This window comes from Arvicanthis niloticus, chromosome 6 (genome assembly GCF_011762505.2).
Source record: "Arvicanthis niloticus isolate mArvNil1 chromosome 6, mArvNil1.pat.X, whole genome shotgun sequence".
Lineage (NCBI taxonomy): Eukaryota > Metazoa > Chordata > Mammalia > Rodentia > Muridae > Arvicanthis > Arvicanthis niloticus.
In genome coordinates, this window is record NC_047663.1 from 3075826 (window position 1) to 3099505 (window position 23680).

Genomic DNA, 23680 nt, shown 5'->3' on the forward strand with positions numbered 1-23680 from the left:
TAAAATAATCTTGTATTTTAATGCCATTGATCATCACAATAAATAATTCACAATTAATGACTGCACAAACACAGTTTACAAAGCACCTTAATATAGCGATTCAGTTCTTCACATAAGATGACACTGTGTGCACACACCGACAGAGTCATACCTGTCCTGGGCAGGGAACCTCGGATGAAGAGGATAGTGAACAGGCTGGATGAGTTCTTAGATTTTTTTTTTTTTTTTAAGCAAGCATTAATGTTTTTTGTTTTGCTTTACAAAATCACCAGAGTGACTTCCATTTAAAACCACATGATTTTAAACACAATTGACCTTGTGTGGCACACTGTGGTCCCCTCTTCAGCTCAGTTTAGACTTCACAACACGGTCAGACACATCTCTGAGATGCCCAGTCTCTCTGACTCTTCTCAGGTAGGGCCTGATTCTAAAGAATTTGGGATCTGGAAAGTACCAGCTTATCCTGCCAGCTCAGGCTAGAAGTCATGGGTCCCCCTGTCTGTCTCTCTCTGACTCTGTCTCTGTCTCTCTTCCCCCCGAAGACTGTTTAGCCAGCCCAGCCTTCAAATACTCACAGCTAGGGGACAGCAGGAAAGTGACAGCCCAGAATCACACATGGCTCCCTGCTCTTCCCCAGAGCCACCTATGATGCAGCGCCCTTTCAGTCCAGCCAGGTTAGTGAGTCTATCAGGTGACAGAACTTTGTAGAAACCCTTCCTATACCAGTTGCCCTTCAGGGGCCGGAGGGAGACTTCAGCAGGGAGCTCCTGTGCTCTGGGGCAGCGTCTTCGTGAATTGTGTAGGGCTGAGTCTCCGGTTCCTGCAGCAGGAATTTCTCTGTAAAACACACAAAATTTTATCAAGTACTGAAAATGCTACCTAAGGCTGGGTCCTTCCATTCAATGGCATTCAAGGAACAACAGGCACCCAGGGTCTTCTGGTGCTCAGGCAGAAAGGGTGGGCCTGCCTGAGGCCAGGTCCCTGCCCCAGCCCAGGGCTTTCCTGACCCATCCTGTTCCACATTCACCACACTTAGCAGAAGAATATTCCACACACTCACCAGCCTCCTCCAGAGTGGTGAAGTACCGGAACCCCTTGAGGTCAGCGGCCAACAGTGTTCGGAGCACCGGCACCTAGGATGAATACACACTTTAATACAGGTCAAGGAACCTCTGCTCTGCTATGCGTGGGGGGTGACCTAGCTGGATACCCTGAGTGTTCCAGTGACTCTGTCTTAGATAGTTAGAGTTTTCCTGCTGTGAACAGACACCATGACCAAGGACAACACTTAACTGGGGCTGGCTTACAGGTTCAGAGGTCCAATCCATTATCATTAACGGGGGAGCATGGCAGTGTCCAGGCAGGCACGGTGCTGGTGGAGCCGAGAGTTCTACGTCTACATCTGAAGGCTGCTAGTGGAAGCATGACTTCCAGGCAGCTATGGTGAGGGTTTTAGTGCCCAAGCCACAGTGACACACCTACTCCAACAAGGCCACAACTCCTAATAGTGCTGCTCCCTGAGGCAGATACAAACCATCGCAGTTTGCTTCAGCTTGAATGGGCAGAGGAAGGAGGAGGGAGGAGAGATGAGGGAGGAGGGAAAAGGGTGGGCCCTGCCAGATGAGCTTACAAATGAACAGCCTCTGGTGACCATAAAGGTTAATGATTTAAAACAACAAACCTCAACCCCGGACTCAGCATGGTTACAAGAAACTGCCGGACCAGAAAGCCAGTGTAGAAACGGGAACCTCTGCTGGCATCCTTTGTTCTTGAAACTACACAGAGCACATCAAAGGGTAACAGTTTCCTCCCCTAAAGCTTCCCTGTCCTCCCTATAAAGCTGGAGTGCCCGGGCCACAGGCTCCACTCCCTGGGAGACCCCGCCCTCCACAGTTCTGATTAAACGGGCCCCCTGCATCTGCAAAGGGCACCCTGCATCTGCAAAGGTCGGTCTCATTTCCTCGCTGCCTCCATCAGTCTCTAACATCCATGAGGATGAGGGCTCTGCACTCAGGCACAGCCCAGTGGGCATGAGCACAGCCCTGGACCAGAGCTTGGCCTGAAATTCACAGCACTGAACACACAGACAGCATAGGAGGTCGGCACTGACTGCAGGAGAATGAATTCAAATGGTCGGTAGCCTGCCAGGTTAGACCCACAGCCAGCAGAGCCCTGACGTGGGTGCTTACAATGTCATGTGACATCGGTACTTACAATGATGTCATGTGACATGGGGTGCTTACAATGATGTCATGGTTCAGAGGTATCACTGAGGAATTAAATTTTTTTTTAGTTTCAGTTTTTGTGTTTTTGTCTTATTTTGATTTTTGTTGGATAGTCTTAACTCTGTAGCTCTGGCTAGCCTCATACCTGATATATGGCCCAAGCTGGACTGAACTCATGTCAACACTCCTGCCTCAGCCTCCTTGTGATGGTATGTATATGCTTGGCTCAGGGAGTGGCAATATTAGGAGGTGTGGCCTTGTTGGAGTAGGTGTATCACTGTGGGCGTAGGCTTAAGACCCTGACCCTAGCTGCCTGGAAGTCAGTATTTTGCTAGCAGCCTTCAGATGAAGATATAGAACTCTCAGCTCTGCCTGCCATGCCTGCCTGGATGCTGCCATACTTGATAATGGACTGAACCTTTGAACCTGTAAGCCAGCCTCAATTAAATGTTATCCCTATAAGAACCTTGGTCATGATGTCTGTTCACAGCAGGAAAACCTTAAGATACTCCTGCATACTGGAACTATAGGTAGGTGGAATTGTATCTTTCCACATGTATCACACTAGCCTGGGGCCACGGGGAGGCTGTGGAGCCTCTTTATAAGGTGGCCTGGCTCTCCTACCTGTAGTCCAACAAAGGCCAGGGTGACACCTTTCTTCTGGAAGTCCTCCAGGAGCTCGCCGAGTCCCACAGTCACAGTGTAGTCTATACTGCTGACATGCGTGCACTCCAGAACCGCGCAACGTGGTGGGGACGCTGGGGAGACAGGCCAAGAGTCTGCCACGGCTCTGCAGCCATGACAGTGGTGAAAAACGTCCATTACAAGACCATTCCCCAGGGATGTCACCAGCAACGCAGCCAAGGAGGAAAGAATGGGTATCTGGAGAAAGCTACCTCCTTTTTAGGTTTCTATGAACCTCACTTCTCCAGACAGAGGAACAGAAGCAAACATGGCCCTAGGCTGTAGGGGAGTCACAGGACTACTGCCCAGTGAGGGCTGTCCTATCTGCAGCAGACACTACTCACAGACACCTGAACCGTGATAGCAAGTGAATGTATCCCTGACCACTGGGGCAGGGCCAAGGCTGTGGTGTAGGGTCTCCAGGAGTGTGTGCCGCTCTCTGCTCATCCTGATACCTTCCAGTGCCCGCTTTGTTATTGCTTCTCGGAGGGCATCAATTGCAGGGAAGTGCAGGCCGCTGGCCAGCTGGACAACAAGAATTTGTCCCTCTGACACCTGGATTGGGGATGGGGGAAGAACATTAGAAGCAGACAGGACAGGACAGTCTTGTAGGCTTCACTCATTGCACCAGGAGGGAACCCCCGACCCAAGCCTAGCATATGGGGTACAATAGTAGGAGCAGGAGCCACCAGGAGAGGCCCCAACACCCCACACTCAGGAGAGCTAGAAAATGCTCTCCCTCAGGAGCACCGATGATAGCAAACAAAGAGAGGGGCTGGGGATTCCCACCAATACTCTCTCTACTCTGAGCCTACCTGGGTCTTGGGCCTAGCTATAGAATGCAGGAGAATGAGCAAAGACACCAGGGTCCCAGCCAGGATACCGTACTGGATCTCCCAGAAGGACAGCAGGAATGTCACGCAGAGTGGTAGCAGATCCAGCCCTAGGATGAGTGTTGGTTCAGAAGCAACCCTCACCCCACCCCTGCTCACTGAGCCCCACAGCCAAGTGGCCAGCCACTTAGCCTCTCCTGGGGTTCAGAGAGGTGGTCAGAGCCCTAAAGCACTGTCAGGGGCAGCCTTGCTTATACACTGAAGGCCTAAAATCAGCAATAGACCTAAGTCAGCTTGCTAACGCAAAGTCTTGGGTCTCTGTGGAAAAACACTGAAACAGATAGCTATAAGCTATTGTAAACAGGCAGTTTTGGTGGAAATTTAACAGCCTGGATGAGAACAAGTAGTCATAGGTCTTGTGGATAGTCATAGACCTTGTGGATAGGTAGCCTTGGTGGATAGTACCAACTTAGATTAGGACAAGTGAATCATAGGCAGAGCCACAGTAACCTGTCCCCTGAACCTTCACCCAGCCGATACCCTGTTCTGGGAGACAGCTGTACTCCCCTGAACACCTACACCCCTGTGACATCCCCTCCCCCACATCCTGCCTCTATGTGCATATAACCCCTGTGAAAACAGTAAAATCAACAGTTTGATCAGACTATAGACAAATCGTGGTTCTTTGCGTTCGCCTGTTTCCTCCCTTCTCTCTTTCAGGTGACCTCCCCAGACCTCTGCTCAATGCCCCTCTGGCTGGGGCAAAGCACCCTAGAGAAAGGTCAGGTCACAGGAATAGAAGGTGTAGGCTGGGTTTTGTTTGTTTTTGCTTTTTCAAGACAGGGTTTCTCTGTATCTCTGTATAGCCCTGGCTGTCCTGGAACTCTCTGTAGACCAGGCTGGCCTCAAACTCAGAAATCCGCCTGCCTTTGCCTCCCAAGTGCTGGGATTAAAGGCATGTGCTATCACTGCCCGGCTGGAAGGTGTAGGTTGTAGCTGGCCCCCAGACCAACAGCAGAGGTAGAGAATGGGGTCCCTTTCTACCAGGGTAGGACCTGCCTGGCCCATCCCAGCCCTCCAGCCTCTGAGTGGATAGGTGTGGGGGTGGGGAGACTCATCAGAGAATTCAGGGAAAGGGGACAGAGAAAGGTGTGTGTGTGGTGTGTCTATGTGGTGTGTGTATCTGTGTGTCTCTCTGTGTTATGTGTTTATGTGGTATGTGAGTGTGTCTCTGTATGTGTGAGTTTCTGAGTGTGTCTGTGGTGTGGTGTATCTATGGTATAGTGTGTGAGTATGTCTGTGTATATGTGGCATGGTGTGTGTGTGCGGTGTGTGTGCCTGTAATGTGGCCTGTGAGTGTGTCTGTGGTGTGGTATGTATGTCTGTGTCTGTATATGTGGCATAGTGTGTCTGGGTGTGTGTATATGGTGTAGTATGTGAGTCTTTCTGTGTGTGGTGTGTCTGTGATGTGGTGTGTCTATCTGTGTATATGTGGCATGGTGTGTGTGTGTGTGTGTGTGTGTGTGTGTGTGTGGTGTCTTGTGACTCCAGGAGACCCAGAGGATTTCTTGCCCTGGGCATGAAGTACATGGACTCAGCCTGGGGTTCCACCTCTGATGTGGCAACCCAGACAGGCCCCGCCCTTCATGGAGTCCCAGTCTCCTTGGAGAACATCAATTACATCCCACTCACCTACACCGAGATACTTCAAGACTGTCTGTCCTAAAGATGAAACCTGGGAAACAGAAGACTGGGACACAGAACAACTGACCCCACCTACACCCGATAACTGGCCAAAGAGGAGGAAGGGAAAGCTAACTTTGTTTAATTTGTTAAAGGAACCACTGGGTGAGGGACCCTCAGGCCAGGAGATGGGGAGACTGAGAGACTATTATATGGGTCACCCATCCACAGGAAGAGAAAGGTGCAGGGAGGGGAGGACAAGGACACTGAGTGGAGGAAACCCTGCTCTCTACTCAGTAGCTAGAGTGTGGCTCAGCTCTGTGTGGACTGAAGCCCAGTTTCAAGCCCAGTTTGTCTGATCAGCCACCTCACCTCAGTGTGTCTAAGTTTACTACAGTGCCACAGCTCCAGTCCACAGTGGGGCCACAGGCCGGGAGGGATGACAATAGGTGCCCTTGGCACTGGCAGACTCCACCTCAGAGCTGCCTGCTTTGCATACATACTCTGAACACGCCAGAGCCTCCTGAAGATCTTGACGTCAAAGAGCGGGGCCATGGCGGTGACGATCACGGCAGCCAGTGCAGACTTGGGGATATAGTAGAAGAGTGAGGTCAAGTAGTCCAGAGACAGCAGCACCAGGACACCTGTGGGGTGGCAGGTCATCTGGGGGGGTGGGTACTTACCCGGCCAGCACCCACAGAATGATACAGCCTCATCTGAGGTACAAAGGAGCCTGGTTATCCACTGGACAGTTACGGACCTACACAGAGTTGGCAGGAGCGCCGTACATGGTCAGAGAACTACGTTCTCCGCTCCACCATTTCCACCGTAAGCACCAGAGGTAAAGAAGGGGAGGGGTGGGGCTCACCAGTCACCAGGCCTCCTGCCGGGGTACACACGCCTGTCTGGGCATTCACAGCTGTCCTGGAAGGCAACAAGAAGAAACCCGTCAGTCCCCCATGGCTGAGAGGGGAGCTGTCTAGCCTCACACAGGGGCTGACCTTCCATGAGTCCTGAGGTGGAGGTGAGGCCAGCGGAGTTGGCACCAGGTGGCTGGGCCCCCTCAGCAGAATGAAGAGTTAGCATATCTGGAGGTGACTGAGACAGTCTCCCTGGTTGTTTTGTTTGCCTTTTTATCCTGTCACCTGTCCCATTCCTCTCTCATGTCCCACCCTCTTCCTCAGGGCTCTGCTTTAATTGCCCACTTAGCTTAATTAGTTAAGGCTTCCTACATGAGCCTGGGTGAGGGTCTGTTACCACAACGCTGGCAACTGACCATTGGCCACCCACTGAAGAAAACAACAACTCCGGCCCCCCCCTCTTCCACCTGGCAGCCATTGGCAGCCAACAGCTCTTCAGCCAGGGGCCAGTGGGCTGTGTTGCTTTCCCTAACACATACTGTTTATTACTAAGTATAAAAAGCACTGATCACCGGGCAGTGGTGGTGCACGCCTTTAATCCCAGCACTTGGGAGGCAGAGGCAGGTGGATTTCTGAGTTTGAGGCCAGCCTGGTCTACAGAATGAGTTCCAGGACAGCCAGGACTACACAGAGAAACCCTGTCTGGAGGGGTGGGGGAGGGGAAGCACTGATCAAGAACCTCAACTATTTTACCATCTCCCCTCTTCGGCCCCCCACACCCGCAGTTTCTGCTCAGTAATGTTTAGCTCCTCCTTCAGCCTCAGAGCTGCCCCAGCCCAGCCTCTGGATCCCAGGAAAACCTGCCTCCAAACAATGCATCAGGACAGAGATTGAGACCCCTTTCCCAATCTCCTTCCCTCCCTCCCTTCCTCACTCCCTCCCCCTCCCCAACATCTGCCCTGGCACTGACCTCACTCACCCAGATCCACTTGCCTCTGCCTCCCAAGTGATGGAAATAAAGGAGTGAGTGCATCACTGTGCCAGGACCCCCTCTGTTTCTTTTGGAATTAACTCAGGCACCAGCATGCCTGGAGGACTTGGACCGGCCGGGAACTTGTACCACTAAGTGCACAGCAGAGATGCCAAGAGCTATCCTGAGGGGCAGGTGTAACCAGCCTTGCTGTGGACATGGTCACAGCTTTCCAAAGGTCTTTTGATGCCTGGTAGACTAACGGGGAGGAAAATGTCAAATATGACTAAGGGTGTGTGTGGGGGGGAGGGTCTTTGGATCTTGCTAACCCTAAATGCACAGAGTAGAAAGAACATAGCTACTCACCGCCCAAAGCTGCCAGTGACTGGGTAAGCAGAGATGAGGGAGCCCAGCACATTGGTGAGGCCTGGGGAGAGAAGAGTTAACTAGGAGGGGCAGGAACAATAGGTAGGGAGGAGGGACTCAGATGCAGAACCACACAGGGGAAAGATGGAGAGAGGCCCTGGGCCGCTCACCCCATGCTCATCCAGGGAGAGTTCCCTACCTTGGAGTTTAGCTAACTCTAATTCAACGACTTTGCTTTTGTTGGTGTTGCTACTGGAGACAGGGTTTCTCTGTGTAGCCCTGGCCATCCTAGAACTTGCTCTGTAGACCAGGTAGGCCTTGAACTCACAGAGATCCTCCTGAGTGCTGGGACTAAAGGCGTGTGTCACCACCCTGCCCAGCTTTTGCTTCTTGAGACAAAGTCTCAGGTAGCCCAGACTGGCCGTGAGCTGAGAATGACTTGAACCTGGAGCTTTCTGTTCCTGGAGTCTTCCTTCCTGAGTGCTGAGACCGCAGGCATGCCCCATCTATTCTAGGTTTAAAGTAGATCTGGCTTCATGATACCTTAAAGATGCTATCCGTAACCATGGAGAGGAAGGACATCCACCTCCCAGGGAGGGTTTCAGGGAAGAGAGTACCTGAGATGTGGCTGCTGTCAAGCCAAGCTAAGGGACTGAAGGGCAAGGCCAGCAAAGTGCCTGCCCAGGCAGCAGGACAGGCCACAGTACAGAAAGCCAGTACTACTGCCTTGTTGGGACCCAAGAACTAAGATCTTGGCCTATGCCTATGACACTCTGCCTGCCCAACATCCATGTCACACAGGAACCTTTACAGTGACCTAATCTGGTGACTACAGGTTCAGTGCCCACTCTTGGAACTCCCCTGGCACTAAGTGTAAGGAAGGCAGTCGCTATCCCAAAGGGCAGGTGTGACGTGACTTGCTTAGACATGGAGCATGGACAACTACACCACCGGAGAAAAATGACTCCCTGTCCCCAGCAGCCACAGCTGCCAGCGGCTCCTCAGACAGGGTGGGTGGGCTGTCTTGCATTCCCTAATATGTACCGTTTACTACCAAGTATGAAAATAGCTATCAGCAACCCCGATTCCTGTAAAAATCTCCCTTCTTCTGTTCCTGACATCTATAGCCCGGCTAAGCTGACCAAGAGTCATTTGAAGGCTTCATAGACTCACAGAAAAATGAGAAAAAGGCCTAGAAGACTGGGAATTACTTAAGTACCAGCCCCTCTTGGGTCACAGAGCCAAGCCCAAGTCTTTGAGAGCAAAGGGCCAGGGGCCGCTTGGTAGAGACTGGACAGTGACCACAGGCTACATAGGACAACACTACCCCCTGGTGGTCTACTGAAGTTAATGGAGATGCCCCACCAGCCTATAACTGAAGACCACAGAGTTTATTACAGAGCCAGGAAGAGACACTCTTCACGGACCTCACCCTTCACATTTCTATCTGGCTGGCACTCTGGAGGCTCCATTGCCATCAGGACGGCCCTCTGCTGTTACTGACTGTTTATTTATTTATTATGTTAGTACTGGGGATTGACGTGTTATTTTTAACCCCTCTCAATCAGGGATCAAGGGCTTCACACACGGTAGGCAAGTGCCCTACCACTGTGCTATCTCCCCGACCTCAGCATGAGTGTACTGCGTTCAGAGAATGAAAATACGCCTGAGAACTCACAGCTGGGTGATTTGCTGCTTGCACACGGGCGTCCGCGGATTTCTTCTGCTAAAAGAGGCAGCTGATTCCACCTCAGTAGGACCCCATTCACCAGTTCAGACAAACAGCCGCAGCCAAACCCTGCCATTGCACGGTTGGGTACTGCCAGCCCTCTCACAGGCAGGAACACCCAGGTCCCACAACATATTAAGACCAGCACCATTATCAAAATCAAGATTCTTAGTGTGGGGCTGATGCAGTGGCTCAGTTGTTAAGAGCACTTGCTGATCTTGCAGAGGACACAGGTTCTATTCCCAGCACCCACAGGGTGCTCATAACTGTTTATAACTCCAGTTCCACAGAAACGCGCACCTTCTGACCTACATTGTATGTTGCATGTGCACGCATGCGCACACGCATACATAGCCACACATTAAAAAAATTCTTTAAAACAAAAAGATTTTTAGTGTTCTTTCAAAACACACCAATGTGTAAGTTAGTTTGTAGGGACAAAAGAAGGTGCAACTCAGCTAGACACAGACCCCAGTGGCCCCCCCTGAGTTCTCACTGACCCATGTGTCCTTGCCCATAAGGAGGTTCTACTGGGAAAAGGTGGAGGTAACATCCTGGGCCCCCTTATCCCATGTTCATCCAGAGAAAGGGATCCAGGAGACTCGCCTGGACTCTACCTGGCTGCACCCTCCAGGGAGCTGACTGGACACAGGAGAACAAGTCCAACCTGATATTTCAAAGGCTCTCTCACCACACACACAAACATCATACCTGATGCAATCAGACAGACACACAGACACTGGGAACAGAATGGATCTTACCAATGGCCAGAAGTTCCTGGTTGGCATCAATGTGGTAGTTATTCTGAGAAGCTAAAGAGAAAGGACAGTGGAGATGCTGTCACAGATATGCAAGAACAAGTTATGTGTGGGTCCAAGCTGCGGGGACAAGTTTGCACTAGGAAATGCTTACAAAACCAAAAGCAGGAGCAAGTGTTCAGTCTAGCCTTGAACTCATGAAGAACTATCTGCCTCTACCTCTGAGTGCTGGGGTAAAAGTGGTAGGAAACCATGCCCAGCAAATAAATATTGGTGTCTGAGTTGGGTAAGGGACAGAGTTCTGGAATGTTGGAGAAGGAATTTATTCCAGGAGTAACCAGGGCCAGACAGGAAGCATGATCTATGGAGCTTTGAAATCACATATTGTTTTCGCTGGTGATGGTGTTTGCTGCTGAGGGTGGAACCTGGACGCTACACATTGGCCAAAGGCTGCACTACCGAGCCCCATCCCAAGCCTGTTATCTGGATTTCAGCCTCAGAATCAGCCTGTACCCATAGCAAAGACGACCTGCTGTGTTTATAGATCAGAACAGAGACACCCAGACACCGTTAATGCGGAGCTGTAAGAACTGAGGACTTGGGTCGGGTGAGGGATTTAAGAGCCTGCCTTAAAAAGGCAAGACCAAGACCCTGATACAAACTGAGCCAGTGGGAGTTCAAGGCCAGCTTGGTCTAGCAGTCAGTTCTACACCAGTCAAGGCTACATGGTGTGGCCTGGTATTAAACAAACAAATAAATAAAGCAATTCCAGTTCCATGGGATCTGATTCCTTCTTCTGGCCTCTGAAGTCATGTACACACACACACGCACACACAAACATGCACACACGTACACCCCCACACACACACCCATGCACACTCATACAGATGCACGCACACACATGCTCACATACACACATATACACTCACACGCGCACACACATACACACACACTTAAAAAATACAATAAATCTTAAATTTTTTTTTTCAATTCAACAAATTACACTAGAAACAACTATAACACAGCTCACTGCTTCCTGGTTTGACATATCATTGTCTCAATGAGGCGGCCAGTGCCTGCTGTAAGAGGCTGTGCAGGGGAAGGATTTGGTCCTTAATGTATATCTCATTCCAATTCATCAAACACCGTGCTTGGCACTGCATGGTAGGAGCAGAAACCAGCGAGGGCTTCATAGTAGGGCCTCATGCACCCACACAGTGCAGGCCGGTGGGGCTCCTCACTCCAGAGCCCTGTTTACAGTGCACGGAGCGTCCTGTCTGGACTCTGGACTAGGAGAGTTGTGCCCTTGCACAGACTAGTCTGTGAGTGGCTGGGCTATCTCAGCCCACAGTGCCTTCTGTATTTCAGGTTTCAGATGTCCATTGTTCCCTCAGTCCCTATACATTTAAAACACGGACATGCATTACTTGTATTGAAGTTCTGATTTTAAAAATCAGAATAGGCAAACAAGCCAGGAGGTGGTGAGCTGGCAGGAGGGGTGCGAGGGGTGGGTGGGGAGTTACAGGGATCTCACCGAAGGATTTGGCCACGGCAATGCTCTCCAGGAGGCCCATCAGAGGCACCACAGCCAGTCCGGCCCCCATGTCCTGAGAGAAGAAGGTCACTGAGCCATGCCCCTGTGCTCAGGAAGGCGCTGACAAGCAGGGACCTGCCACAGTAGGATGGGCCTTCTTTACGGCTGATGGAGGCAGACACTGCTCCAGCTACAGTGTGAATTTACACTGGAGAGGAAATGCCACCTCGCCATGAAAAGAGAGAGGTGCTAAGAGGAACCCGGCTAATGCATCTCTTCTCCACTTTCCTAAGACACCCCTTCTTAAGGACTGGGCCCAGGGGTCACCACGCTTCAACCATGCTGCTGGCTCTGCTCACCTGCACCATCTCAGAGAACGAGATGGTCTTATTGTCTGTGGTCACTGAGAAGGGTGGGATCCGCACAGGAGGGAGCCCCTCAGCAATCTTTCCTGTCAGAATGAACGGATGGGATCCTGTCACCTCGAAGGCATAAGCAATCAGGGCCGCAAAGGAGACCACCAGGGCGTTACGAGCTGGGACAGAAGGGGAAGAGATTGGTGAGCCCCAATCTGTTTTGATTTTGAAAACTTATTTGATTTATTTTAGATTCATTTTATGTGTATGAGTGTGTATGTGTGTGTTCTATGTATGTGTATGTTCCATGCTTGTGTGTATGTTCCATGCATGTATGTGTTCCATGCATGTGTGTATGTGTTCCATGCATGTGTGTGTATGTTCCATGCATGTGTGTGTATGTTCCATGCATGTGTGTGTATGTCCCATGCATGTGTGTGTATGTTCCATGCATGTGTGTGTATGTTCCATGCATGTGTGTGTATGTTCCATGTAGGTGCCTGGAGCCTGAGGTCAGAAGATCCCCCAGAACCGGAGCTATAGACAGTTCTGAACCACTGTGTGGATGCTGGTAATTAAACATGGGACTCTGCAGGGGCAGCGAGTGTTCCTCACCACGGAGCCATCTCTCCAGCCCTGAGAACGATCTTAATGAAGAGGGTAAGGTAACTACTGAGTCACTGCATGTCACAGTCAGGGGACAACCCCCCACTACATACTGGGAGACTCATCGTGAATAAATATGGCCATGAGCAGGGATGAGCATGTGGCCCTGTGAAGCACACAACAGAGGAGGTGACAGAGAAAAGCGAGGATGCGGAGGCAGGAGGATTGTGAGTTTGAGGCTAGTGTAGACTACACAGCAAATACCAGACCAGCGTGCTATGTAATGTGCTGCAGTTACGCAGTGAGAACGAAAAGCAGTGGAGAAAAGGTCAAACGCAGATAGTGAGAGCACACTCCCATTGTGCAATGCAGAAGGCCAGAAGACAGACAGACAGACAGACAGACAGACAGACAGCAACGCAGATAGAAGCTTTAAAGCATCAAGAAAGAAAGAAAAAAAAGTAGATTTCTATACCCATTCTATACGCAGCAAACTGTCTTTGAAACATGAAGGCAAAATAAAAACCGAGTCAGATATAAAAAGCAGAAAGAACTGACCAGTGAGCCTGCACCACAGGACAATGTCAGTGAAGCCTCTGTGCAGAGGGAGGCGCCACCACACAGAAAGCAAGAATCGCTCACAGGAGTGAAGAGGACCAGAAACAGTGGACATGTATCAGTGACTTTCTCCTTAATGTGCAGGGCTCCTTAAAAGCAGACACAGGTCTAAAGGAGAAGTAGTAACAGCTCCCATCATCTGTACATGGGATTCACAGTACATACAGGGAAAATATACAGCCACAGAGACATCAACATCGACAGGGAAAGAACCGAGTGAAGTTACCGTGTGTCACCTGTGACACTGTGAGAAAACAAGGCACACGATCCTCAAACCCTAAAGAATCGTGTCTTAGTTAGGGTTTACTGCTGTGAACAGACACCATGACCAAGGCAAGTCTTATAAGGACAACATTTAGTTGGGGCTGGCTTACAGGTTCAGAGGTTCAGTCCATTATCATCAAGGCAGGAATAAGGCAGCATCCAGGCAGGCATGGTGCAGGAGGAGCTGAGAGTTCTACATCTTCGTCTAAAGGCTGCTAGTGAAAGACTGACTTCCAGGCAGCTAGGGTGAGGGTCTTAAGCCCACACCCACAGTGACACACCTACTCCAACAGGGCCACCCCTCCTAGTAGTGCCACTCCCTGGGCCAAGCATATATAATTCATCACAGACCATAAAGTACAACCTTGGGCAAACACACAGGAGACGGCACTAACCGGCCAATAAAGGGAACGAGGGAATCATAAAGTGCTCAACCCAAGACAAGGGGAGAACACGAAAAAGACAAATCATGGAGACTCATAGTACAATGCAGCAGAGGCCACACCCACGGATGCTAGAGATGTAAGCGGCATAAATTTCAACCAGAGCAAGGCAGAGACTGCCATAGGGCACAGTAATATTATAAGAAATTAGACAGATAGGGATGGATTGTTAAATCTACTCTTAAAAGCATTTTAGAGCCATAATCTTACATTGGTAGAGATCTTCATATCTTGATGCAGAATTGAAGTTATATTTTCTTACACTGGTACAGAAGTTTATATATTGATACAGGTTTAGGGTTTTCATTGGTATGAATCTTTGTATAGTAATACGAAATTTAGGGTTGATTTTGTTATTCTTTGATAGGCATTGTGCATAGGCAACTCATTTAAAATACAAGGTTTAATCCCAGTCCTTTTAATAGCTGCTATTACAAACTGTTTAGGATGATTAAGTAATGCAAGTTGACAATCAGCCAATCATTTATCACAGAAATACACACCCTGGGTTGTATAGATAATAGGTAGCTGGAGACAGGCAATGTTAGCTTGTTCAGATATGCGATCAATAGATAGATGGTCTTCAAAAGCATATGGGATAGACAGAACATGGCATTTAAAATCATTTCATTATTAAAAGACCTGTTGACTATAAGACAGTCCTGCTCCTGACAGTACCCCATTCCACTTCAAGGAAGGCAAAGAGCATCAGGACCTCCAGGTGGAGTTGCTTCAATTTGTGGCAAGCTAGCCACTGGGCAAGAAATGCTCTAACTTTATCTGCAGACAAAATGCTGTCCAAAAAGGACAAACGGATGCAGCATAGCTGACTGCTAAGCTCTGCCAAGACACAGTAAGCTAGTCCTTCAAAATTCCTGCTTCACTTAAGGTCTGTCAGATGTTCTGGGCCAGAAAGCTGGAGACTGATGCTCCAATGTTATAAGGAATGTTGGGGACTGTCCAGGTGGTAAGCTCTCTGTCATTTTTATGATTTTTGGAAGCTGGGTCCATATGCTTTCTGCATACTTAAATAATGTTTATTCCTTCTCAAATCTCTGACAGAATTGAAGAGTAGATAGTCATAGTCTCACAATTAAACTTAAGTTCTTTAGGATTTAAAAAGATGCTTTTAGGATGGTAATACGGATTAAGATTTTTTAAAAAGTTATAATATTCTAATTCACCAAGATATGATAGATGGTAAAATACTTCATCTAAGTTACAAAATACAAGCAAACTGAACCTTTAAATGTAATTAATACTTAATAATTTTTATAATTGTTACAAAATATTTCCTACTATGTACTGTTTGTTACTATAAGAGAAAGAGCCTTTTTAATTGGACAAAAATGGGAAAATGTATGGGTTGGCCTGATGCTTCTTGTATTCTAATGCTAATATTGGTTCCTCAAGACCTGGTTGCCCCAGAGAGGAGAAAGTCTGAACATAGACCCAAGTGACTCTGTGTGACCTTGCCCCCAGGTTATTTCTGACTGGCGAATAAAGACGCGGACAGTCAATAGCTGGACAGAAGAGGCATAGGTGGGGTTTAGGGTTCCTGGGCCTAGGGGCTTGGAGGAGAACCACTAGAGAGAGAAGGTGGAAAAAGAGGAGGAGGAGGAGGAAGAGGAAGAGGAGAGATGCCATAGGTTAGGAATCAAGAAAACATGGCCTCGAGGGCTGGCTGATTGGAGTTCAGAGCAGCCCAGATGAAACATAGTAATAACTCAGGGTTATCGATGGGAAATAGATTCTAACAGCATAGAGCATGGACATCTGTCCAGGTCTTGTGCTATTTAAGGCTTATTGTAAGTAATAAAGGTTGCATGCATCTTTTATCCAGGAACTAAATGGTCAAGGGCGGGGTAGAAACCCCGGATGGGATTACAAATTTCTACAATAGGGCTCAAAAACAAAAAGCATTTATCTGATGTCCACAAAAATCTCACCTTACAGAGACACAGTAGAACAGAGATTATTTCAAGAAAGAAACAAACAACCCATTTTACACGTTCTTGTCCCTAGTGATAGACATCTCAGACAACTTCTAGATAGAAACTAAGCCGCAGCCAAAGATTCACATTCCTTTCTCAACAATTAAGGAACAGAAAAGAAACTGACAAGAATACAGTGGCCTAGGGCTGCAGAGATGGCTCAGTGGGTAAAGGCACTTGCCACTAAGTCTGAAGACCAGAGGTTGATCTCTGGGACCCTGCAAGTTGTCCACTGATCTCCACACATGCTGTCTGTGAGGGCAATGGCCACATCACAGACTGGAAGGCACATAAGTCTCAATAAATGAAATTCGTTTGCTTTTTTGTGTTGTGTTTGGTTTTTTTTGGCTGGTTTTTTTTTTTTTTTTTTTTTTTTTTTTTTTTTTTTGAGTCGGGGTTTCTCTGTGTAGCCCTGGCTATCCTGGAACTCACTCTGTAGACCAGGCTGGCCTCAAACTCTGGGATCAAACCAATCAATATTCCATCACGGATGGGAGGGGCTCATGAGAAACCACCCCTAGCAGTTGACAGCTGCTGGGGAGCGGAGGGGGGCTTCCCAGTAGTCTGTTCATGCTCTAGCAGAGTCCTACAGCACTGTGGAATGTATCAGCACTAATTAGACTCAGTGGGTTGCTTAAAATATGTGAACACAGGAGGGGACATGCTGGAGGAAGTCATGAGGAGAGGGAGGAGAGAAGGGAGAGAGAATGTGATCAAGATACATTGTAAAAATGTATGAAATGTCAAAGAAGAAATTAAAATATTTTAAAAGAGGCCTGGAGAGATGGCTCAAAGGTTAAGAGCACTGGTTGCTTTTCCAGAGGACCCAGATTCAATTCTCAACACCCAGGGGGTCCCTAACAGCTGTCTATGGCTCCAGTTCCGGGGATACAACGCCCTCTTCTGGCTCCGTGGGCACTGCATGAACATGATACACAGACATACACGCAGGCAAAACACTCATATACATAAAAGTTTAAATGTTTTTAAAAGTAATGATCAGCTGGGCGGTGGTGGCCGCACACCTTTAATCCCAGCACTTGGGAGGCAGAGGCAGGCAGATTTCTGAGTTCAAGGCCAGCCTGGTCTACAGAGTGAGTTCCAGGACAGCCCGGGCTACACAGAGAAACCCTGTCTCGAAAAACCAAAAAAAAAAAAAAAAAAAAAAAAAAAAAAAAAAGTAATTTTCGTCCTTTAAATAAAACAAACCAAACGAAAACAAGAGTTGGCTGGTCTCAGTGGGACTTGATTTCTGCTGCTGCTATTTTGAGCCACCGACTCTAAAGAGGCACCCATCCCACAGTGGGGCCAGCACACTTCTAGTCTCTGTCCACCAGGTGGCAGCAACAGCGTCCCCACTGCACTGACAACCATAAGCTCTATCACCATCAAGGCCTAAACACTACCTGCAGCCCTGTGTCTTCAGCTCAGCATGGGAGGGAAGCTGTGGAACTGGCTCCTCTGCCGCAGGTCCCCTCACCTGTTGTGACAGTCCACACCAGCCCACGGCTGAACTTCACACCAAGGGGCATCTCAGGATGGGGCGGAGGCGTGTGTTCCCGCATGAGTTTCAGCACAAGCAGCAGTGCCATGCAGGCCAGTCCCAGGATGGCGTCGCCCACCCTGCAGATGGTGGGGGAGGGAGTGGAGGGTGAGGAGGCAGGCGGTCAGCATGGACTCAGTTTATGGCTGTTCTTTGTTTTTACTGAGCCAGGGTTTCTCTATACAGCTCAAGCAGTCCTTGAACTTGTAATCCTCCTGCCTCAGCATCACGAGCGTCAGAATCACAGACAAGAGTGTAACTCTCAGGGGTGACTTTTGCTGCAGGTGTCTCTCCCTGGCCACTCTCTACCTTCTGAATAAGCTCTACTCTATTTCAGAGCTGCTCTGGCCTCCGAAGGACACACCCCTGTGAGGGCTGGGAGGCGAGAGGCCCCTCGTCACCATGGTAACTGGACTATTGGCCCCATTTTTTCAGTCACGAGTCCTCTGGCTTATGGATGCTTAGTCTGTTCCCAAGAGGTCTGGAGGCTTTGGGATTACATAGTCAGTGACACCCTGCCCACTGCATTACCTGTTAGAACTGAGAATATCCAGTCTCACTCCCCTGCCTCCATCAGGGCAGACAGGAAGCACCCTGCCACTGGCTTCAGGCACTGGGGAGCCCAGCAGACTGCCCTGAGCGTGGGTGTCTCCCCCAAATAATTTTGGGCATGAGGAATACGCCATTCATCCTGGTTTCCACTGGACTGATGTGGTGGGTAATTAAGTCTCCAGAGGAAAGGCCTCTATGGGTTCCCCAGCTCTTTTCATGGCTCACTGGCCCTGCCTGCTGCCTGTTGCCCCGCTGCCCGCTGCCCACTGCCCCTGTACCCTGCATCAGCTCTTGGTGTCCTGTCTGTGGTCTCGCCCTTACTAAGAACTTTGGGAGTGAGACACTGTCTGGCCTTTCTTGACTAACCCGCTCCAGGAAGGCTGTTCACACTGCCCAGGTCCTTGCTACAATGTTGCTGAGTCTGGGTCTGGCCTGGCCTGGGTGTCTGCCTGTCTTAACTTGCTGCATGGTGATGGACAGTTGTGCTCCCAAGGGACCATGTAAAAAAGGACAAATGTCACCTGAATGGGGATGAAGGTGGGGGTGGTAAGGGGGTCTGGAAGGAAGGACAAAAGCTTCAGGTACCTGGTCTCTCCGATGTGGAGGAAGGTGTGGTACACCTGGAGGAAGAATTGACGGGGGATGTTCTGCAATCCCAGCAGGTTCTGTTCAAACAGAGGAACCATCAGATGACTGCCCACCGGAGGCCAGCTCCTCACACACTTTCCCCTGCGTCTCCCTCTCTCTCCATCAGGAGAACCCCCTGGAGTCCCATGTTGGACCCCCAATCCCCAGGGCCATGCTGTCTCTGGGCTCCCAGGAAACTACCAGATGATAGTTAAAGGCCCCAAAGGCAGGAGAGTAGAGTTATCTTAACACAGACAAAAGGAAAAAGGGAAAACAGCTCTGCAGCTGTGTGGTTAGACACTGGCCCAAAGTCATGGCTGTCACTTGTAGCACTGCCCCCACCAACCAGAAGGAAAAATCACCCCCCCCAACACCATATGCACACCATGGGTAGGCAGGGCTTCAATCTGGGTACTGACTTCAGGAAAAGGGGTTTCAATACCCAGTTTTGTTCTGGGGGTGGGGAGATGTGCTAGCCTGACACTGTTGCAAATACTGAGGAACTCTGGGCAAGCAAGCAGATATATATTCTGGGTCTCAGGGGACTCCTGTCCTGGCCATGTCAGATGGTTGCAGGCCTCGATCCAATCTTTTTTTAAAAAGATTTATTTATTTATTTATTTATTTATTTATTTTATATGAGTACATTGTCACTATATTCAGACATACCAGAAGAGGACATCAGATCTCATTACAGATGGTTGTAAACCACCATGTGTTTGCTGGGAGTTGAACTAAGGATCTCTGGAAGAGCATTCAGTGCTCTTAACCGCTGCGCCATCTCTCCAGCTCCTAATCACGTTTTTTAAAAACCAGGTGGGCAGCTAGGATTGCAAAACAGGGTACAGAGAAGGATCTACCTATTGTCATTATGATCCCACAGAGACCATTCGATTCCCACGAGGGAAGGGAAAAATAAAAATGCACTCTATTATGTTCTCAAACTGAATTATGTTGTTTCCTAAATAAAGACAGGGCCTCCCAGAAGAGACACTGGCACACCCCAACATGTGCACGACTCCTCACACACACCATACCTTGCTATGTTGTTTGCTTGCTTTAAAGTGGATACAACGACAAGCTTGTCATCTAGGCATCTGGTGTGTGCTGGGAGTTAGACACGTGAAAGTGTGACCTGGTGCCTCGCAATCAGGGTAGAAAAAAAAAAAAAGAAAGAAAGAAAAAAGAAAGGAAAAGAACACCAGCCTCCGCACATACACACCCATACTCCTATCCTACAATTCTCAGCCCTCACGGAGAGGTGGAGCAGCCCACCTTGTGCAGAGGTGAGACAGTGACACAGCATCACGGGCCAGGGGTATGGCCCTGAGTGTGCCATGAGGGGCCCAAGCCGCCAAGTGCAAGATAGAGTTCGGTCCCACTCTCACATGCGTGCTGGCACACGGACACTTTACACCACAGTCCCATCCTTGAGGGCTGGCAGTGGGGAAAGTAAATTCTACCTTTGGGTAACTGAAGACCGTGAGTTTTAGCACTTTTGAAGATATCTTACAAACTGCTTTTAAAAAAATAAAAAAAAAAAGCCTGGTGTACTTAAAAAATAATAAAGAGCAGGAGAAAGCACAGCAGTGAAGCCATGCATGGAGGTCAGATCTGGGACAGGACTTACGGCTGGAGCCTGGCAGTCGGCCGGCACTCACAAGTCTCCCAAGGAGTTGGTCGTAAAGGCAGGACAGAAATGCACCAGGCACTGGGGTACAGACACAATAAAGCCAGGCAGGATACAGAGGCCAGCCCCAGACTGCCCTCTGAGAAACCTGACCATCAGTCAACACCTCCTTCAGTGTGATGGTTTGTATAAGCTAGGCCCAGGAAGTGGCACTATTAGAAGGTATGGCCCTGGTGGAGTAAGTGTGTCATTGTGGGTGTGGGCTTTAATACCCTCATCCTAGCAGCCTGGAAGCCAGTCTTCCACTGGCAGCCTTCAGATGAAGATGTAGAACCCTAACTAAGACACGTAGGAATGTGTTTCTTGGTCCACAGTGAACAGATGGCTGCAAGCCCCCATGCAGCATGCCAGGTCTTGGTCTTAGTCCCAGGCATGACAGCAGCAGCCACAGGGGTGGAGTCCAGGGGACACCGTGCCTACCTTGATCTGTCCAAAGCCAATTGTGATGCTGGCAGCGGAGGTGAAGCCTTTAATGACAGGGAAGGAGATGAAGTCCAGCAGGAACCCTGTGCGCAAGAGAAAGAAGTGAGACGGTTAAGCTACTCAGCTTCAGGAGAAGCATGTGGTCCAAGGGCTGGGCATAGACTGCAGCTAAGAACCGATGGCTGGCATGCTGCTCAGGACTTTTTTTTTTTTTTTTTGGTTTTTTGAGACAGGGTTTCTCTGTATAGCCCTGGGTGTCCTGGAACTCACTCTGTAGACCAGGCTGGCCTCGAACTCAGAAATCCGCCTGCCTCTGTCTCCCAAGTGCTGGGATTAAAGGCGTGTGCCACCACCGCCTGGCGCTCAGGACATTTTTTTCTAAAGATTTATTTTTCAAAAATTTATGTTGTGTACGTGGTGTGTGTGTGTCTGTGTGTGTGTGTGTATGTGTGTGTGCCTGTATGCATTTATGTGCACCATGCGTGTGCAGGTGTGAACAGGAACCAGGAGTGGATGCCAGATCCCGTGAACATAGAGCTACTGTTGGTTCTGAGTTGCCCGTGTGGCTACAGCGAACCCAGGTCCTCTGTGGAAGTGGTACATGCTCTTAACTGGGAGCCATCTGTAGTGGTTTGAGCATGCCTAGCCCAGAGAGCGGCACTATTTGGAGGTGTGGCCTTGTTGGAGTAGGTGTGTCACTGTGGGCTTGGGCATTAAAACCCTCACCCTAGCTGCCTGGGAGTCATGCTTCCACTAGCAGCCTTCAGATGAAGATGTAGAACTGTTGGTTCTGCCTGCACCATGCCTGCCTGGATGTTGCCGTGCTCCCTCCTTGATGATAATGGATTGAACCTCTGAACCTGTAAGCCAGCCCCAATTAAATGTTCTTTATAAGACTTGCCTTGGTCATGGTGTCTGCTCACAGCGGGAAAACCCTAACTGAGACACCATCTTTCCAGCCCCACATTCTAGGCATTTTTGGAAGGTAGGGAAGGCCTAGGCTCTGGGGCTCCAACACTTCTGGCCCCTGTACAGAATACAGTCGAGATGGAGGCTGCCCCACCCCTGTACACAGAGATGCACAGAAAAGCACCCCGGGAGGACCTGGCACCCCAAGAGAAGCAGCCTGAAGCCACTCCCCATAGCAGGAAGGTAGAGTCTTACCCAAATGCAGGAGCCCCATGGCCAGCTGGAGACACCCAGACAGGAAGGCGAGCAGCACGGCGTAGGCAGGTTCACGGAAGGTGTAGAAAGACACAAGGAGAGACATGATAGCCGTGGGGCCCAGCGTCACATCCCGGGAGGTGCCCAGGAAGAAATACACGAAGCATCCCATGAAGGCAGAGTAGAGACCATACTGTTGGGGAAAGATTACAGAGACCCAGGCTGGTCACTATACATTCCTGTCTGTGCTGTCAACCCCAGCGCACACCAGAGGATGCACCTCTCCCCTCCCATGAACTACCAAAGGAAGGCAGGGGGCTGTCTACTGGAAGCTCAGAGGTCTGTGTGTTTATATTTGTGAGTCTGGGGACATGTTTATTTTCTACATTTTATGTGCCTGAGTACTCTGCCTGCAATTATGTATGTGAACCACATGAGTGGGGGTGACCTCGGAGGCCCATGTTAGATCCTCTGTGGCTGGAGTAACAACAGCTTGTTATGTATGTGAACCATATGAGTGCCAGGAACTGAACCCAGGTCCTCTACAAGAGCGCCAAATGTTCTCAACTACAGAGCCATGTTTCTAGCCCTAAGAAATCTTGTAAAATTTGTTGTCTTGTGATTGAGTCTCAATATGTAACCCTGTGATAGGCTGGCCTTAAACTCTCAATTCTCCTGTCTCAGCTTCCCAAGTGCTGGGATCTCTAGGGACAAGCCACCGGTGCTTGGATGTTCTTAAGGCCACCGTGAGGCATGATTTGGTCCCCAGCTGGAAAATTTAGGACCAGCCTGGCACCGAAAATAAGTCACATGTGAAGAGATTAGACACCGAGGGGCTGTCCGTGTCGGACACACAGAAGTGTTGGACTTCATGGCAGGTGTTTCATCCTGTGGACAGACACTGAGGAATAGGGAGGGATCAAGCTGTGGAGGGAGGACACCCAGCACAGGGGTCAGCCACTTCACCTGGGGTGGGAGTCCAGCCACTTCTGCATAGGCCAGGGCCTGGGGGATGACGGTGAGTCCCACGGAGAGTCCAGCGATGAAGTCTAGCCTCAGCCACTGCAGAGAGTAGTCAGGCAGCCAGGCCAGGACGGGTAGCCTCCTCCTCAGGACTGCACCAGAACAGCAGCGCGTGCCTGGTGCCATGTTCAGGCTGGGCGATCTGGCCTGACCCAGATCTTTTACAGAGCTGGGCATGGGTAACATGGAGGGGTGATCAGGGGCTGAGTTTGGGAGAGGGTGGCTTCCCAAGGGTGTAAGTACCAGAGCCTGACTCTTGCCTTTTGTGGAAGGGAGGCTGAGGCGGGTGGCTAAGTTTACCAAACCATGATGATCTGGAAAAGGAAGCCAGCAAAAATGTGCACATGGACCTGACCAAGGATTCAGGGAGGCCTCTCTCTTTCCCATCTCTGGGCCACAACCCCTGAACCCCAGTGACCCCAACCTTTGATGTCTCTTCATTATCAACTCCTACCAACACAACCTCACAAACTAGTTCTTCATGGGATATCTAAAGACTACATTTTCACCTCTGAAGAACCTTTTATCCCAGCTCAGAGAGAGGCTGGTCCTACAGACTCAGGCTTCCACAGGCCGGCAGAGTGTGTGGGTGGGCGGCCAGGAGGCCCGAGGAGTCAAGATTTATGAATGTGTGTACACCATGAAGTGTACACCTCATGACCACGGAGGGCCACAGAGGAGGAAAGGCTCCACCCACCACTGAGGACTGCAAGTTGGGGGAAAAGGGGCGGGAGT

General features: G+C 49.7%; 1 protein-coding gene across 4 annotated transcripts in view; it reads right to left on the reverse strand.

The window, feature by feature from the left end:
• Slc26a11 (solute carrier family 26 member 11) overlaps nt 1-23680 on the reverse strand; it is a 24371-nt gene continuing 691 nt past the window's right edge. For 2 of the 4 annotated variants that reach the window (XM_034504645.2, XM_034504646.2), the window contains exons 2-17: nt 22889-23114; nt 21923-22115; nt 20756-20841; nt 18604-18683; nt 17404-17546; nt 12002-12177; nt 11643-11715; nt 10112-10162; nt 7622-7682; nt 6294-6349; nt 5929-6069; nt 3725-3852; nt 3365-3464; nt 2850-2983; nt 1061-1133; nt 1-837 (exon numbers count right to left, since the gene is read on the reverse strand). In XM_034504645.2, coding sequence (XP_034360536.1) covers nt 734-837; nt 1061-1133; nt 2850-2983; nt 3365-3464; nt 3725-3852; nt 5929-6069; nt 6294-6349; nt 7622-7682; nt 10112-10162; nt 11643-11715; nt 12002-12177; nt 17404-17546; nt 18604-18683; nt 20756-20841; nt 21923-22115; nt 22889-23071 — 1782 coding nt within the window. In that variant the 5' untranslated portion in view covers nt 23072-23114 and the 3' untranslated portion in view covers nt 1-733. Of the gene's footprint in view, nt 838-1060; nt 1134-2849; nt 2984-3364; nt 3465-3724; nt 3853-5928; nt 6070-6293; nt 6350-7621; nt 7683-10111; nt 10163-11642; nt 11716-12001; nt 12178-17403; nt 17547-18603; nt 18684-20755; nt 20842-21922; nt 22116-22888; nt 23138-23680 lie in introns of those variants that run through there. The other 2 variants (XM_076935361.1, XM_034504644.2) reach the window with 2 other exon arrangements.